Here is a 15861-nt window from a genome sequence, read left to right on the forward strand (position 1 = left end):
TGAATCAGTAATTGCAACGTGGTGTAGTGTACAAATACCAAATCTGTATTAGGTGATATAATAAAGCTTTTTATTCGGGTTTGGAAGCTTGACCTTATCCGAAGCTTTTTTTTGATACGAATTATCCCAGATAAGCGAAAGATCCAGATTAACCGAATTTAGATTACCCGACTATGCACTTGAATCACAGCGATTTCGTATAAAAGAAGATTTCGGTAATAGCCTATATGAAACAAAGGGGCCTGCGTTTACAGGATACAGTTTATATGAGAAAAGGTTAAACCAAGCAAATATATGTAACCAGCTTCAACAATTTCTTGTTAAGCATACAAAATTTAAGTTATGAAATTCCGTAAGGCATTTATAATTGGTATCACATAGTTGATAAATGTGGGGTGTGTGAAACATTTACAGGAAAAAGTTGGACTCGATTCCAAATAACCTGACTATATTCACTTGCCTGAAGGGTGGTTAAATGCTATGCAATGAAATTAATGCTAACTTCTTGTCTACGTATAATTGATTCACAAGTGCATAAAAGCACCAATTTTTCAATTCAGATTGTTGATTAGAAATTATTGTTGGTAACTCTATGAGTCCACGTGTTATGAAGCCGAGCTTTTACCACGCGTTTATACAAACCACAAAAACTTTACACGAATCTGTATGTTTGCGTACATCTCTTTCATAATGCTGAGATGTTTAGTTTTGTTGATTTTCTTTGGTCAAACTGTCAGCACTAAAAGCTTGATGGAGGTTTTAGCGAGGGCGTCATACCTGCCAACAAAATTTTCCGGTAAGTCAAATACAGCTATTATTTGTCCGACATAGGCTATATTTTACCTTGTTCAGCACATATACTCAGAAGATTAAATGAATTTGTTGTCGAAGTTGAACCACTAGTACTATTTACTTACAATTTTGAGCTATGTTTAGATACTGCTGTAAAAAACGTAGATCAGTTTCTGAAAATTTGATTGTTAAGTTTGCTATTTTAATTGTGTAGTTTTTGTTAGCCACATAGTGGGGTAAATTTTTAAGTGGTGAAACAATTCTTTGATTGTTTACAGACCATGAATTGGGCATTTCATGCATTTCGCATCAAAACGAAACAATTCGAAATCGGACCACCGAGTTAAAATGCTGCCAATTATATCACGAAACATTTTCGACATATTGGTCTGTTGGTGGAATGTACCTCACTGAATTTATGGAAACTATGAAGATCTGGAAATGTCCCCAACATGAATATGAATGTGCGAATCGGTCTTTTAACTTTACGGATTTTACCAGTAAAGTTTACCAACGCAGCTGCAATTATTCAACATTTCAGCAAGAATGTTACAAAGTAAATAAGATCTTTGATTTCTCTGCACCGATTAACACAACAACCAATATCTCGACCGAAATTGCAAATGAAAACAACATACATATGCTCAGTACAGCGTGTCAACAAGTTCTGGCTTACGATCAAGGTCAGAAGTTCGGCGAATTCCACGAAGTTGTGTCAACTATGTTGCCTTTTTGTGACGTAACATGGTGTGGAAAAGGTATAGAAAATGGGACTTTGACTAAGCTATCGAACTGGGAATGTACTAAACACAGGTGTGTATATTCATTACATGGCTATTCTCGCACTGATTTTGTAAGAAGGTTTGTATTAAAACTCAGCTTTCTTTCAATTCAAAAACATTTGCCAACCAATTTTTTTATCCCAGAAGTGTAATCACGCACTGCTGATAACTGTTATCGCGTCCTTTTAGTGGTTTCTGTGGTTAATAAACCAATGCGCCGCCACCGATGCGCAGTGTAAATATGAACAAGTTTTTGCTCGAGACAAATTTTAATCTTATAAAATTGGACATACCGCTAATCAAAACCAACAACTTATCTACTTCTTGCAGGTGCCAAGTGTCCATAATAACATGTATTGTGGTGTGCGGAGTGTTGGGATTGGGAACAACCGTGGTGAACATTTGCGTTTTAGCTGTTTTCTACTTCAATAAGACGTTCCTGAACAGCCAGGGATTTTACAAACTTGCATTGGCAATTTCTGACCTCATTGTTGGTGTGGTTGTACTGCCATCTTGTGGTTACTTTCTACACACAATCGCTACCCACCAATTCGAAATGAAGAGACTGGAAATAAATGAGACAACGTATTTTCTGCCAGATGGTCAGTTTAAAGATATCGAATTTGGTGCATTTGGACATTTCGCTGGATTTGCGACTTCCCTCTCTTTATGCGTGTCTATAAATAGCTTAATGCTGGCAGCTATTGATCGACTGGATCTAGTGCGCGCTCCACTGAAATATAACGCAGAGGTAGCACGGCAAAAATCGTGGAAATTTCTCCTAGTTCTGTGGTTATTGTCAGTTGTATTTTCCATACTTCCATTTTTCGTCAGTACTTTGCGTTTCAGTATGATTTCATCTGTTTTGGTGGCCTCAAGTGGCTCACACGCACTTTATCTTTATCTTATTACATTCCTTGTTCCATTCTTGGCCACGTGGGGTGTTACCGTGGCAACCTGCTGCTATACTTTTTCTCATGCAATTGACCGGAACGCTAACGAGTTTAGCATGGAAATCAAACTCACCAAAACCCTCATAATAATGGTAATCGTGTTTACTCTGAGCTTGTTGCCCACAATTTTGGCTGTAATCGGCTCCATTTCCTTACGTGGGATCTACTACTCCCTGCCGGCCAACCTGGACCGACGTTTAGCAGCAGCTTACTTGTCTTTCGAGTTCATAGCAATTCTTCTGTTAGTTTCAAACAGCTCGTGGAACTTTTTCGTTTACAACGCTCGAAACGAAAGCTTTCGTACCGCAACACGTTCGTTGGCGAAGAAAATGTTTGATATTCGTGGAATGGTGTCAAAAGTTACAAAGACATGAACACTGTAACACAAAACTCTTTCACTTCGCTTCAACATTTTTGTGTAAAGTTTATAACTGTGTTTATTGACGTTATCCTTGACACTCGTACCTGCTTCAACTGCATGCACTTTTTTCCTTTAATTTTACTTCCGTATGTACTTTCATGTAATAAATATAAACTATTTTTGATAACTCCGTGTTTAAATCCATATGAGTTTTTGATAACACTGTAGAAATGTTGCAGTGTTTCCATGTCAGACATTACATTAAACAAAAAGACGGAAATATGAGTGTATTTTTTCGCTTTTCGAATATGGATAAAACTCCGAATTACGTACTTCTTAGCTCTGAAATCTATGATAATTTCTTGCCTGATGCACATAATTAGACAAAGTTTCTGATTTCCGAAGCATATCTCTAAACCATTGTGGGACAATAAAATTGCGATAATCACTGAACTGTTGTTCGGTACCTAGTATAGGGTACCCTGCAGATCGACGTTGACCGAAAGGTACCACAAAGTGGAGACTAGTGTGCCTGCTAGTGTGAAAGCTAGCACAGTGCCACACAACAGCTGCACTGATGAGACCTTACAGGTCGAAACAGTGCGTGTACACACCCTGTCTGCAGCTTTGCAATATTATGGCTTTTTTTGCACATATAACACTGAACTTAAATTGTGCAAGGTATAAAACAGAATTTTAATGTATTAAACCGACAGCCAGGACTATTTTGATAATGATATTTTGGCAAATTACCAAAGGTAAACAACAACTTTCAACACACAAACAGACTATATATAACGTAACCAGTGCAATACTGCAATATTTAAAAGGAATTTCAAAATCGTGTGCAATGAACAGAACTTAGAATATGTTCCATCTATATTTTTCTCCTGTGTAACACAAACAAAACACTGGCGTAGAACTCATCGTATACGAAATAACGGCGTTTTATGTGCGCAATTAAGTGTATGGCATATTTTTTACAAAAAAAATGCATGTTTTAATAAGCGACAGTGCTTTTGGAGAAACAGGAACATTATAATTACAGTAATAAAAAATTTCCGTGACACCCTTGCAGTGTCTATTAATAGCTGTGGAAGGCAGGTTGGGCTAACACCACTAAACAAACTTACTCTATTGCTATGGCCACCAATATGTGTATTGCACACAAACAAAATACGCAAATTTCAAGCTGGAGGTCAGCTTTGCTGCTTCCGTTTTTGTTGAACTTGTGTTGCTAAAAATTTGTATCTTGCAATACATTCCTCCTATACATAACAGTAAAAGTTATGATAATTATTCGGTTAAATTTTTTGGTACTCAACAAACAAAGTTGGTCTCTGCAATCTGTGCGACTACAACTGGACAATTTTTTCAAACAAAAACTAAATAAATTTTTATTTTTGTCACTACAGTAGTTAAATATTTGCCAAAGCTAATCTAGACATTATGGTTAGACAGCATTTCTATAACCACATACTAGTGATATCATAGCTCTTACAAATTTGATTAGGGTGTGTTGCTGAATTTTGAATAGTCATAAGTGTGACATCAGTAAAAGGTTGCAGAACACTGAACTAACAAAATATTTATATAAAAAGCGTAGATCTCCCACTGGCGACTTGGATTGGTTTTGGGAATAAAGCCAGATGGCAGTCTGGAGGTTAAGTGTGTACATGTCAGTCTTGATGTGTGCTGATGCTAATCACTACGATTACTCTTGTTGTTTTTAGAATACTGAGGATGCCGGATAGGCGAAATATATATATTCAAAAAAACATCTTGGTTCGATGATTAAGTAGAAATCTAGGCCAGTCCTAGTTATCACTTTTTGAACAAAATATCTATTCATGTAGACCAGATTTTTATTTGCAAAGTGACAAAAAAAACACATGAAACTTTTGGTCACATACCTTTGTTTTATTTGGAACAGTCGAAGCAATTTTTTCCCATCTTTCAGGAGTTGATTTTGTGAATTGTGTGAGAGCAATTTCTAATAACTTCTGCTGACTTTGATCCCAAACGTTTGAATCATCTAAAAAAAATGTTTTTGACTTTAGATCTGTCATGTCTGTCTTATGATAAAAAAATAGGTTAAAAAAAAGAGTGCAAAAATACTTGGAAGTATTTACCAAATGGTGTGTCACCTTTATTTTCTCCAGATATTTCATGAAGTTCTGTAACAGTTACATATTAAAAAATACATATGTGAAGAGACTAAATGTTAAACAGAAGTGGAACATGCCATAGACAAAAAAAAGCAATAAAATTTAAACTGTCTGTCTGAAAAACTTTTCAAAATTCTATTCAGCAAATTTCAAAGAAATAAAGTCAAACCAACCTTCATCTGCACGAGTTGTGATGATATTATCAGGTATTTCCACTTTACCTTTGTTTACCTGCACAGAATTTGATGCTGAATATTTCACTTTTGAACCTAAACAGAAATAAATTTGGCAAATCTTCGATCAGAAAATTTGACTGCAGCCTTATTTAAAAAATATCAACAAAAAAATATCCTAGATGTGTTTTAGGATAAAAATGTTGGTGTTGCAAAGCTGCAGACAGTTGCAAATGTTGGTGTTATGTTGCAGAATCTATTGGTTTTTTAATAACAATCCGAAGCAATGATAACTGCACTATTTGTAACACAGAATAATGGCATTGCCAGTACAGTAACAATGCACAGGAAAAAAGTTACCAACACCTATTATAATTAAAATATGTGTTGTTTGTCGTTCAAAATTGTTAAAAGCAGGTTATTACCCACATAATCTTTCGCTTGTGATGCTTTGCTTGTAACTTCCTGAATCGTACGACCCATTTCGTCTGCAATCTTTTGCCACCTTTCTGTCGTACCACGTGGGTATTTTGTTGTAAGTTTAATCAGCTCAGCTTGGTCCTCATCACTCCATTGTTTGTTTTTTGATTTTTTCTGTCAAAACAATTCACTAGCGTTTAAACAAAAAAACATTCAATTAGGAGTTTGGTTACCTTCTTGCTAAACATTTCATTTTCCATTTCATCATACAAAGCTTCAAGTTCTTCAATAGAAGTTGGGTTCTCAAACACAGAAGGTCTTGATGGCACAGTTTCTGCAGCCTACAGCAAAAAATTATGGAAAAAGTTACTTCAATAAAATAGTAATATGTATAATTATATCAATACAGTGAGCGATCGACAGTCTGCCAGAGACTTTTGGTTTTAAATTGGTCCACTATTCATTCATTAAACACATTCAATAAAATAGAATTTACATAAAATCACATATCTAGTAAACTTTTAAAAAAAATTAAAAAAATTTGGGGTCTTATTTCTTGCATTTTTTGCTTTCGACAGTTAATACTTACAGCTCATGAAAACTCACCAACTTCTTTGCAAGTAAAAATTCCTCTTTTTTCTGTTTAGTTCTCTCTTGCTTCACCCTTTTTGCTTCGATTCTTTTTTCAAGTTGCTCCTGCATCCTCTGTTGCGCAAGTTCTTCCTCCCTGAAGATACACATAGTAAATTTTTATCACCTATGGAAGTTAAGTCCTTTAGTTTTATTGTTATAAGGGATTTAAAACTACGACATTTTCTTGAGCTGCAGGCAGTAGTGCAAACTGTTTGACCTTAGGTCTTGTCAGTACAGCTGGTGACTTTTGCACTGGTCTAGCTAATAAACTAGCCAGGAACAGATTCTTCCATTTTGTAGTGGTACAATCTGTTGAGTATCTTCTCATAACTGAGTAGTGAACAATATTGTCAAACCAAGTGGAGAACACAATGGCCAAACTAAACTGCTTGGCAGCCAATAGTGCTCTGGGCTTGAATGTCACCCAAATCATATGCATAAAACATGCTGCGTTGTATTTTTTTTATTTAACTGATCTTATTGTTTTAAATGAAAAAACAAATATTTCAATAAGTTTGGTATTAAGAACACTCAGAAAACAGTCACTAGTATCACATAAGTATTAACTTACACTTTTTGTTCTTCTTCCAATTGAGCAATCACTTTTTTCTGTTCCCTATGGTGCTTAATAGCTTCTGGAACAGCAATGGCAAAGTTGTATAACTTTCGGACGACAAGAATTGGCAACAAATCAATGATCTTCGGTTTTTGAACAAATTGATTTCTGCAAAACAATGCCAGTTAACTAATATAAAAATAACATAAGAAAACAGTCAAATAGTTCATTTCTTACTTAAGCTCTTCCACTGACTCATTATCAATATCTTTTCCACCAATCTTCCTTTTTTGTTTCTTTTGCTGTTTTTGAAGTCTGGGGAGCATTTCTTCCTGCATAAATACAAAAAAAATTTTTGAAAATTTACAAAACAAATTATGCCAACATAGTAAAATCCTGGAGTGGCACTTACCAATGTAAGACTTCTCTCAAAAAATGCACCCCAAATAAACAGAAAGTGTCCAACAGTAGATATGAGAGAAATAATAATTGAAACTTCCAATAAACTCATCTTTCTGATTTGCCTAAAATTACAAACTGTTTGAATAAAATAAAACATGCATTTAAAAGGTTTATCAAATAATTGCCTATTCAAAACCTAGATGTTATGTACTATTATAATATGATGTTTGAATAACATGCTTTGTTTTTGAAAAGATGAACTTACCTTGGAACATACAAATAGGCTGAAGGAAGCCCATTGACCAATACATTGTCATAGATTTCTCTTCGTTCTTTAGATTTTAAAACCTAAACATCATTATTCTTCAAACAAAATATTTAAAAAATTTTTGGCAAGATCTTCTATTTCTCATTTTCAAGTTGACCATAAACTTTTTTTTAAATATCATACATTATATACCTCACTTTCAAAAGGAAAATATTTTTCACACCTCATAAATTGCAACCAGAACCCTGAAACTTTCTTCAGCCCCTTCAGTTTTATTTTTATCAGGGTGCATCGTGAGAGACAATTTCCTATATGAGCGCCGGATTTCTGCTGATGGGGCATCCTAATAAATACATGAAATACAACAAAACAGAATTACATTTGAGAATATTATTTAACTATGATCTGAAAAGAAAGTCCATAATTTGCGGGGAGATATTCCTTTACGAATGTTAATTGTGTGTATTTTGTATCAACAAATAAGCATGTTTTACTTTAATTCAATTTTTTGGCAATAAAACTACGAAAATGTGACCATATTATTCTTCTTAGTCTGGACCAAAACTGCTACTTTTCAGTAACAGACATGATCTGGTTGTTTTATTTACAAAACAATGCCTATTTTCATGGAAAAACTTTTGTGACAATCCTTTATAAAAAGTAAGGAATAAGGGGGAGCCCGAGCTACATACCAACACAAATATATTACCTGTTCAACTCCTAAATATTCATAAAAGTTGAGATTAGTTTCATCAACCAAGTCAAAAACGTCTACTTGATCTTGAGTAAAACCCCATTGTGCATTGTTTGGTTGAATCAGTTGAAACAAACAAACCACAAACAATATCATAATTATGTTATTCATTCTGACAAACAAAACGAAAAAAAGCTTTACTGCAGTGTGTCTTACTGTAAACTAAAGACATATTTTGTCAAATTTGTTTGAGCACCATGTGCACAAAGAAATTGAAGTCGTAAGCGTTGCTAACTTAAGTAAATAAAGGCGCAAGAATAACACTCTGGACTGGACCAGTGGTTCTTAACAAGGGGCACGAGTATAGTTTAGAAAAAGGCGAAGGGGAGTGAATCGTCTTAAAATGATTGTGTTACATATTCGGTGACAATTACTTCTGCCCTGAATTATTGCAAGAAGAAAACGCTAAGATACGAGTAAATAAGCAGACTTAACAATGAAATTCTGACGTAATATTGTTTCAAAAATACTTTTAACATGTTACGTCATTCGTCAAATGACGATTTTTAATTAAAGTAGATACGCAGGCTTCCGAAAAATGTTTACTGTATTATTGCAATTGTAACGTTTATACAGACTTTATATTTTGCAATCTTCCAAATTTAAGAAATTATTCCATACCTGGATTAATAGGTAAAGAAAGAAAGCATGACCAAAAAAAGGTAACAAACCACTGCACTTTAACTACAGTGTTTCCCAAAATTTACTTCACAAAACAAATAGACTAATTTTTGTGATACATCCCCATAGTTAGTCTGCTATTCTTTTTGGGATGAATTTGTAAAGTAGTCAGGCAAGTCACGAGTTTAGTCAAAACCAAAGAACATGGACATTTTCTCATATGACAACAATCAGGAATTTTAAAGCAAAAATTCACATCTAGAATCGTGCATAGCGTACTTCAGATGTAAATATCGGGGAACCCCCGAAATTGCGTCCTTTGTCTTGACGTTTTGTTGTCTTTTTATCGACTAGGGGAGAACGGGGATAGCTCGGCCGGTTTTTGGAAAATTGCTCATATTTTTTTTTAATGATGAACCACATTCTTAAATTTCATTTTGTTGTAACTAGTAAAGCATTGCTCAAAAAACAAAAGGTTTTTCGTTCGTTTTGGCTCACTAAAAATGCTCAGTCAGCCCACTTTTTAAACAGGTCTCAAATGTCCGAAGTCACCCCGGTACCGGGGTAACATCGGACGTCACTAGGGATATCTCGGACAGCAAGTTTTAACAGACGTTATTTTTTGTTTATTTAACAAATAACTGAAATCAAACTTGGCGCAATACCAGCATTGGGACCTTAGCGCATAAAATATCATTCAAGCTTTCAGGAAATGGAGCGTGACCACTTATCGTTTCGACCCTTCCACACGTTCATGCTTTGGGTAAATCGTGTACGTTTAACGGCAGCACGGGTATCATAGATTTTAGGGTCAACAAACGATTTTTTATCATAGGGGGCTTTTCTTACTGCCAAAATTCGATCATTTCATCCAGCCTCTGTTTATTCTCTTCTATGACCTGGTAATTTTTCATAAAACTCAAAAAGTGTTGTCTTCTCGCGATTTCTTGCCATGATGTCCGAAGTATCCCCGACCACGTGACGACATAGAAATTCTTGAACTATGGCCGTATTTTTAAAGGTTGCACAAAATGATCATTGGCCTATCCAAGAATACATATTTGAATATGCAATCAACTAAAAATTACTGCAATTTGATGAACTGTGACTGATATATAACCTTCTACATACAAATTGAAAAACTTGGTTTCACTGATAAATTGACTTTTTCGATTATAATTTTTTAAGCAGACATGATTTAATTCCAAACTTTCTGTTAACGTTTCATGGAGACATAAAGCTTTTGTAAAAGTGTCTTTACAATACCTAATTGTGACGTAAAAACCTGGTCCGAGGTATCCCCGTGTCCGAGGTATCCCCGGTCTCCCCTACATAACGCATGTTGTGACTTACCTGAAATATGAAAAAATGGTCAAATGTGGTTAGGACCGGACCTGGACGTAGACAAGGCACGACGAAATGAGGTGCTTTCGAAACGACGCACCGAGGCCCGTTTGAGTCTGTAAGCCCATGAGTGTTAAAATAGGACCCACCTTTTTGAACTCCATTGTTTATTTCGAAGCTGAGGGGTAAGCCACGACCTTTGAAGTCTCACGTGGTCCAAAAAATGTTCTTTCACCAAAACAATTCCTTCGTCTTAAAGGTCATGTCGTACACATTACAAGGAGTTTCTTGTGCAACATAATGTTTTTTTACAAATTAGTTTATTGCTGGACTATTCCTCATATTTTTTGCAAAACACGACAAATTTTTTTTAATAGCCTGCTTAAGCGTGACAGGCGCCTATAGGCTATAGTTGTCTTTTCAGAAAACTTAATATCCCACCGATGAATTATACGATCACTATAAAACAATTAAAGCTCGCAGTCCAACTTAATATGGTTTTGCTAAAATCAGACATCCTACTTTTGTCGACGGAGCAGACACGATGAGCAAAATCCGGGCTCACATACCAAATCTGGCCATTTGATCTTGATATATATAGTGCTGTCACACTAAATACAGTTGGGATCATACAAATACACTCCTTTTAATCGTAAAGAGTCGTGACATCGCAAAATAAGTGGTCATACAAATACATTCTGAGTTTGAATTAGTCTTAGCGAATTTGAATTAGTCTTAGCGTCCATCTGCAGTGACGTTATTAAAAATATACGCATGTATTTTAAATTTTAACAGTGGTATCCACGTCGTGGCATACCTGGCATCGTTGCGTTGCTCTAAAGCAGAGCTTCTCAAACTATTGGGCAGCTCAGGATCATTTTGGGGTCTCGGAACAAATTGACTTTCGTAGGGACAATTATGTGTTTTACATTTTTAGTTGCCTCGGATAGCAAAGAAAATTATCTTTACTTCTTAAAGCGCACAAAAAGTTTCATTTTGAAATAGGGACGTATATATAATTTTTTCGTTCATAATATAGGGTAACATTACAAAAATGTTTAGGAAACCCTGTTTCAAAAGGATTAAAGACTCCATTTCGCGAACAACCTCTCAAGACTTATAGCTATGTGAAAATATATATATATATATAGCTATGTGTATAATATATATGATAACTACATCACTTTCCAATAAGCCACTAGCAAACGTTTAAATGCACGAAAAGGCTTACGTGCCGTTACCTATGCGTGGATCATTCGATAACTACAAAACAGAACACCGAAAACCAGAAGTTCTTTTTGTTCTTGATGACAGATTTATTTCTGGTAACAATACATGTATTGTTAAAGTCTGTTATTCGTTTAAATACCAGTGCACAGCTCACTTCGTGAAATGTATACGGTTGGCCACTGAATGATGTAGAAATCAACCTTTCTGCCATTTCCAGCTTCCAGTTCTCCTTTGAATGGGACAGATCGTATTTTTATGCAATTTATTGACCGGATATTCAAGAGAGTTCCGAAAATTGATTTCAAATGTATTTGGATTGTAAACAAATCCATAGCATTTTTTCTCTCTGCAAAGGGTGCAAGTATTTACGTTCCAAGTCGACGCTGCTGTCGTAGTATGACCTCACAGTTGTCTGTTATTGTGACGCAGGCAGCCGAATAAAGACGTTGTTTTTGTGCTTAGTTATAGCGGGAAATCTGTGTTATTTCAACGTTTGGTCATCTTGTGATGATAAAAAGTAACAGAAACGGTAAGGAAAAGAAAAAAAAAATTGTTTTTCTATAATGTCGAGATTGACCCCCCAATAATTTACATGGATTTCCTGTAGCTCCTTTGTATTACAACCGATAACAATTGTGATTTTAAAAGCTATCACTACAACGGTTTCACGCTCGGAGCCCTTTACTAATTTATTACAGTTTATAATTTATTCTGTCTCCTATAGGCCTCTAGTGAATTAACGAGACACTGCGATCAATGTTGTAACAAGGGAGATCAATCAATACAACAGAACTCAATTGCACCGAATGTATTAAAAACCTAATTTGTTGGTCACGTGTCAATTTTGCAATAGAGTTAAAACTAAGTTAATCGGTTGTTGGAATATCTTTGACAACGGAAATTTTGACAACAGCACATTTTGGTAAAAGCATCATTTTGTAAATTGATGCGCGCTTTCTTTCATCCTCTCGTGTTGACAGCCTTTGTCGATGTGTGTCAACATCTTAGTGCGAATGTTTCCTGCATGGATAACAATTGACACCACAAGTCAGTAGTGATAGAACTGATTAGTATAAGTTGTAATGATCGCATGTACATTGGCATTCGTGTACGTTTATAACGCAATTGTTTATTTGTCTGCATATAATTTTTGTTGGTTTCCATGCTCTTTCAGCTCATTCAGGTAAAATTTAAACCACTATTTACAGTGACTTTTGCTTTTAAGTGCAGAGTGTTTATCACACGTTAGCGCACGCAAACACATTTATTACTTAAAAGTTACCCGTAATCAATAGCATGCTTGTTCAGCGCTTAGACTTCTCTCTGCGACACAGATCGATAATGGCTCTTTTAAAACTGCACTGTGAACAAAATCTGTGAATTCGCAAGGGGCATCGCTTAATTCCCCTGCCATGCTCGAAAGTTGCCTGCCGCCACCTATTGTCAAAAGGTCGTCGTTTTACAACAAAAGTTGTGTCGGTTGATTTTGGGTTGAAAGCGGCTACGGTATTGTTGTTTTAAGCTTTTCAAGCCGACAATAGCTTTCAAAGTGGAAAAAATTTTAAAGGTCAAATTCTTAGGTAACGTGGGTTGTTAATACAAGTGATGCGTGAACCAGTGGAAACTCAGCCAGCCATGAGGTAGAGCGGTGTGAAATAGAGTCGCAGTTGTAGCAACGTGTTTTAGACAGATGAACTGTAGTCATTTGTTCGCTAACAATCAAGTTCATCAAGTGATAAAAATACATAGTATAGGGCTGCAAAAGCATCCAGCTGTGTCTCAAAATTGCGTTGTTAATACCCCGGGCTATTCGCATGCGAAGATGTAGTCAAATTAAAATCGATGTCATAGTGTCATTTTATAAACCTCAAAAGTGCTGCAGAGGTTGAGGCTATAGCATTAATTGCTGACCTTTCGCTGCGCAATATCAGAGCAGGAAGCAGATATTTAATTTCGTTTGCAATTTTAATCAGTCAAATGTTGGTGATACATGGGTTTCAGACTTGTCTGTGAGAGGAAACACATTGCTATCGATCGTTAAAACACATCCTGTTTTAACTTAGGTATTAGGGTTTGTCGCATAGAAAGCGTGAAAGAGTATTAGGTTAACATCAACTGACAATAAATACTGTTTTTTTACAGTGTAGAAATAAAGCAGTGCACAGACAATCATGTTCGTTTCACAATTTGAAGACGTTTGAACTTGCTGCAAAAAGAAGAATCCAGTCACAGAAATGGTAAATGCCATTCTGCATTATTGCAAACCATTTAGGGAAAATTTTAATTGAAAAGTTTTTTATGTTATGGTCTAACATAGGCACAAATGACGAAATCAACCATTTTTTAACCTATTCATATATCATCGTTGATAAAAAATTGTTTTGATTTGAAGGCCACATGGCAACGGTTAGCTGCAGTAAATGTTTACTAAATGTTTGACGAGTTGTTCAGAAATTGACCATATTCTTATGTACGTTTTCAGGCTACTGTGTTACAAAGAAGCACGAATTTAAATTTTCCAAGGAAACAGAAATTCAACTCTTCGGTACACGAATCTGATAAAAAGTAAGTTTTTCGAACAATATTATCACAAGCCAATGCGGTGTTTCGTTAAAGAGCTGACATCAGTTTTATTTGACAAAAAGTTGAAATACATCCGATGTATAATCTGAAGAAATGAATTGTGATATATCGTTAATCCGAATACCCCGAAAAACGCACAATCAGAGGCAGACTCAGAAATTTTCTCTAGGGGGCGGTTACGAACCAAAACTCACTGTAAGTATAAGGCATTATTGGCGATTTTGGTTGCTGGGCAAGTTATTATAGCAATGCATATGACAGACAAAGCAAGCTAGTAATAAACGATAATCATTCTTAAAGGCCCCCCTTGTGTCTGCCACGGTCGCATTTTTTTTTTTATTATTAACATATTTAAGAAGGCGGGGGAGCGGTCGCCCAATTTGTCCAAATTTTTGCACTTTATATTTTTATTCTTATTTATTGATATTGCCAATTACTGCTATTTTCTATACTTACGTCAACGTATGTATAGATCAAATTCGGCAGTGGTGGTGACTCATCATTCCGGTACTCCCAACATTCTTCGCAAAAAGTCAAAGATTGGAATAATATTTGACGAACTTACTCGGAATTTGAGGAGATATCCCCAATTAAGACCCGGTGTATGCACAATTATTATAGGGATTGTGTTTCTTCTGGTAGCGGTGCTGATGTTCGCCGTTGCTGCTGTCAAAGACAACACAGCTTCGTGGTTCCGTATTCTCGTGCTTGTTGGATCCATCTTGGTTATGCTTGGTGGAACGGCTGGATTACTGAGAAACTATTGCTTACTGAAAACACACTTGAAATTCCAAAGAGATCAGGCGTTAAAAATGACACCGCTTGCTGAAGGGTCGACAGTTGCAACCGTCCTGAACCCCACAAACAACCCGAACCCCAGTACGGTAATTGAAATAACCGATGTTGACCTCACAGTTGAACGGATGGGTGGAAACGCTGACGATTTCCAACATAGGAACGTGCCGACTCGTGGAACTGCGGATAGAATACGGAAAATTGGACAAGTAAGCAACAGAAGAAAATTACCAGGTTCGCCGGTGGTTAAGCCGTTCAACTTTGATGCAGCACTGGCTGGTAACGCAAACACCCACAGCCAATGTTTGCAAGTTGACACGAAATACGGAGCGTGTGGTGGTGGTGGCGTAAACAGCAAAAGGTTGCTGTATTTTTCCTCCGAGCCCGACTTGGTCACATGTGGGAGAAAGGAGGAAAACCTCAAACTTTTAAAAAACAATCGTTTAAAAACTGACTCCCGAGCTTCAAATAAACAAGATTCTGTTTACCTCACGTTGGAACCAAGCCCGAACAACACAGTCGCAGATGAAATATTCGACGTCTTTCACGACCCCCTTTTATACTCTGCTATTACTCGACTCAAGTTCAAATGTGATTACGAATTTTTATCTTCAACTTAGCATGGAATTAAGTAGTGGCAATGTACTCTCCAAGGTTCAATTTGTAATGCAGAAATCTTACAACAACAACGCTTTTTGTTTGCTTTCTGTATTGTTACACGTGACTTGACAACCTTCTGCACTAGAGGCAAGTTACCTCCTAATATTTTGTTGATAATTGTAATATGTCGCTCATGCACTTTCACTATTGGTTCCAGCCCCCAAACAAATTTTATGAGTTTAAAAATGAACTGTTTAATGCATTGCAGTATACGTGTATGGCCGATTCCACGCAAAGAGCAATAAATCTTAGTGACTAAAAGTTGGCGTTTGTAAAACTCTCTGACGCCATTAGTGAAGCGACAAAATGTAAAAAAACACACACAGAAAAGCACACAAAAAGTACACCCAGAAGATATTGATGTTG

General features: G+C 36.1%; 3 protein-coding genes across 4 annotated transcripts; 2 read left to right on the forward strand and 1 right to left on the reverse strand.

The window, feature by feature from the left end:
- The first annotated feature begins 690 nt into the window (after window positions 1-690).
- LOC145909563 (uncharacterized) lies at window positions 691-2901 on the forward strand. The gene is made up of 3 exons (XM_082996943.1): window positions 691-796; window positions 1071-1605; window positions 1905-2901. The coding sequence occupies exons 1-3, from the start codon at window positions 691-693 to the stop codon at window positions 2899-2901; spliced, it is 1638 nt and encodes a 545-aa protein (XP_082853069.1).
- A 673-nt stretch (window positions 2902-3574) lies between these two features.
- Window positions 3575-8393, reverse strand: LOC145908356 (dnaJ homolog subfamily C member 1-like). 2 transcript variants are annotated; one of them, XM_082995619.1, is made up of 13 exons: window positions 8218-8393; window positions 7732-7851; window positions 7506-7588; window positions 7251-7362; window positions 7076-7170; window positions 6854-7006; window positions 6256-6376; window positions 5883-5990; window positions 5655-5823; window positions 5230-5325; window positions 5036-5065; window positions 4802-4923; window positions 3575-4156 (listed from the first exon to the last, which is right to left on the reverse strand). In XM_082995619.1, the coding sequence occupies exons 1-13, from the start codon at window positions 8371-8373 to the stop codon at window positions 4088-4090; spliced, it is 1434 nt and encodes a 477-aa protein (XP_082851745.1). In that variant the 5' UTR covers window positions 8374-8393; the 3' UTR covers window positions 3575-4087. The 2 variants fall into 2 exon arrangements, with proteins under 2 accessions (XP_082851745.1, XP_082851744.1); XM_082995618.1 differs by having other exon boundaries at window positions 5021-5065.
- Window positions 8394-11859: 3466 nt separating this feature from the next.
- LOC145907963 (uncharacterized) lies at window positions 11860-15853 on the forward strand. The gene is made up of 4 exons (XM_082995112.1): window positions 11860-11986; window positions 13600-13694; window positions 13940-14022; window positions 14513-15853. Exons 2-4 carry the CDS (start codon window positions 13692-13694, stop codon window positions 15453-15455), a joined length of 1029 nt encoding a protein of 342 aa, XP_082851238.1. The 5' UTR covers window positions 11860-11986; window positions 13600-13691; the 3' UTR covers window positions 15456-15853.
- Window positions 15854-15861: the final 8 nt, after the last annotated feature.

Source organism: Ascidia mentula, chromosome 7, assembly GCF_947561715.1.
Source record: "Ascidia mentula chromosome 7, kaAscMent1.1, whole genome shotgun sequence".
Lineage (NCBI taxonomy): Eukaryota > Metazoa > Chordata > Ascidiacea > Phlebobranchia > Ascidiidae > Ascidia > Ascidia mentula.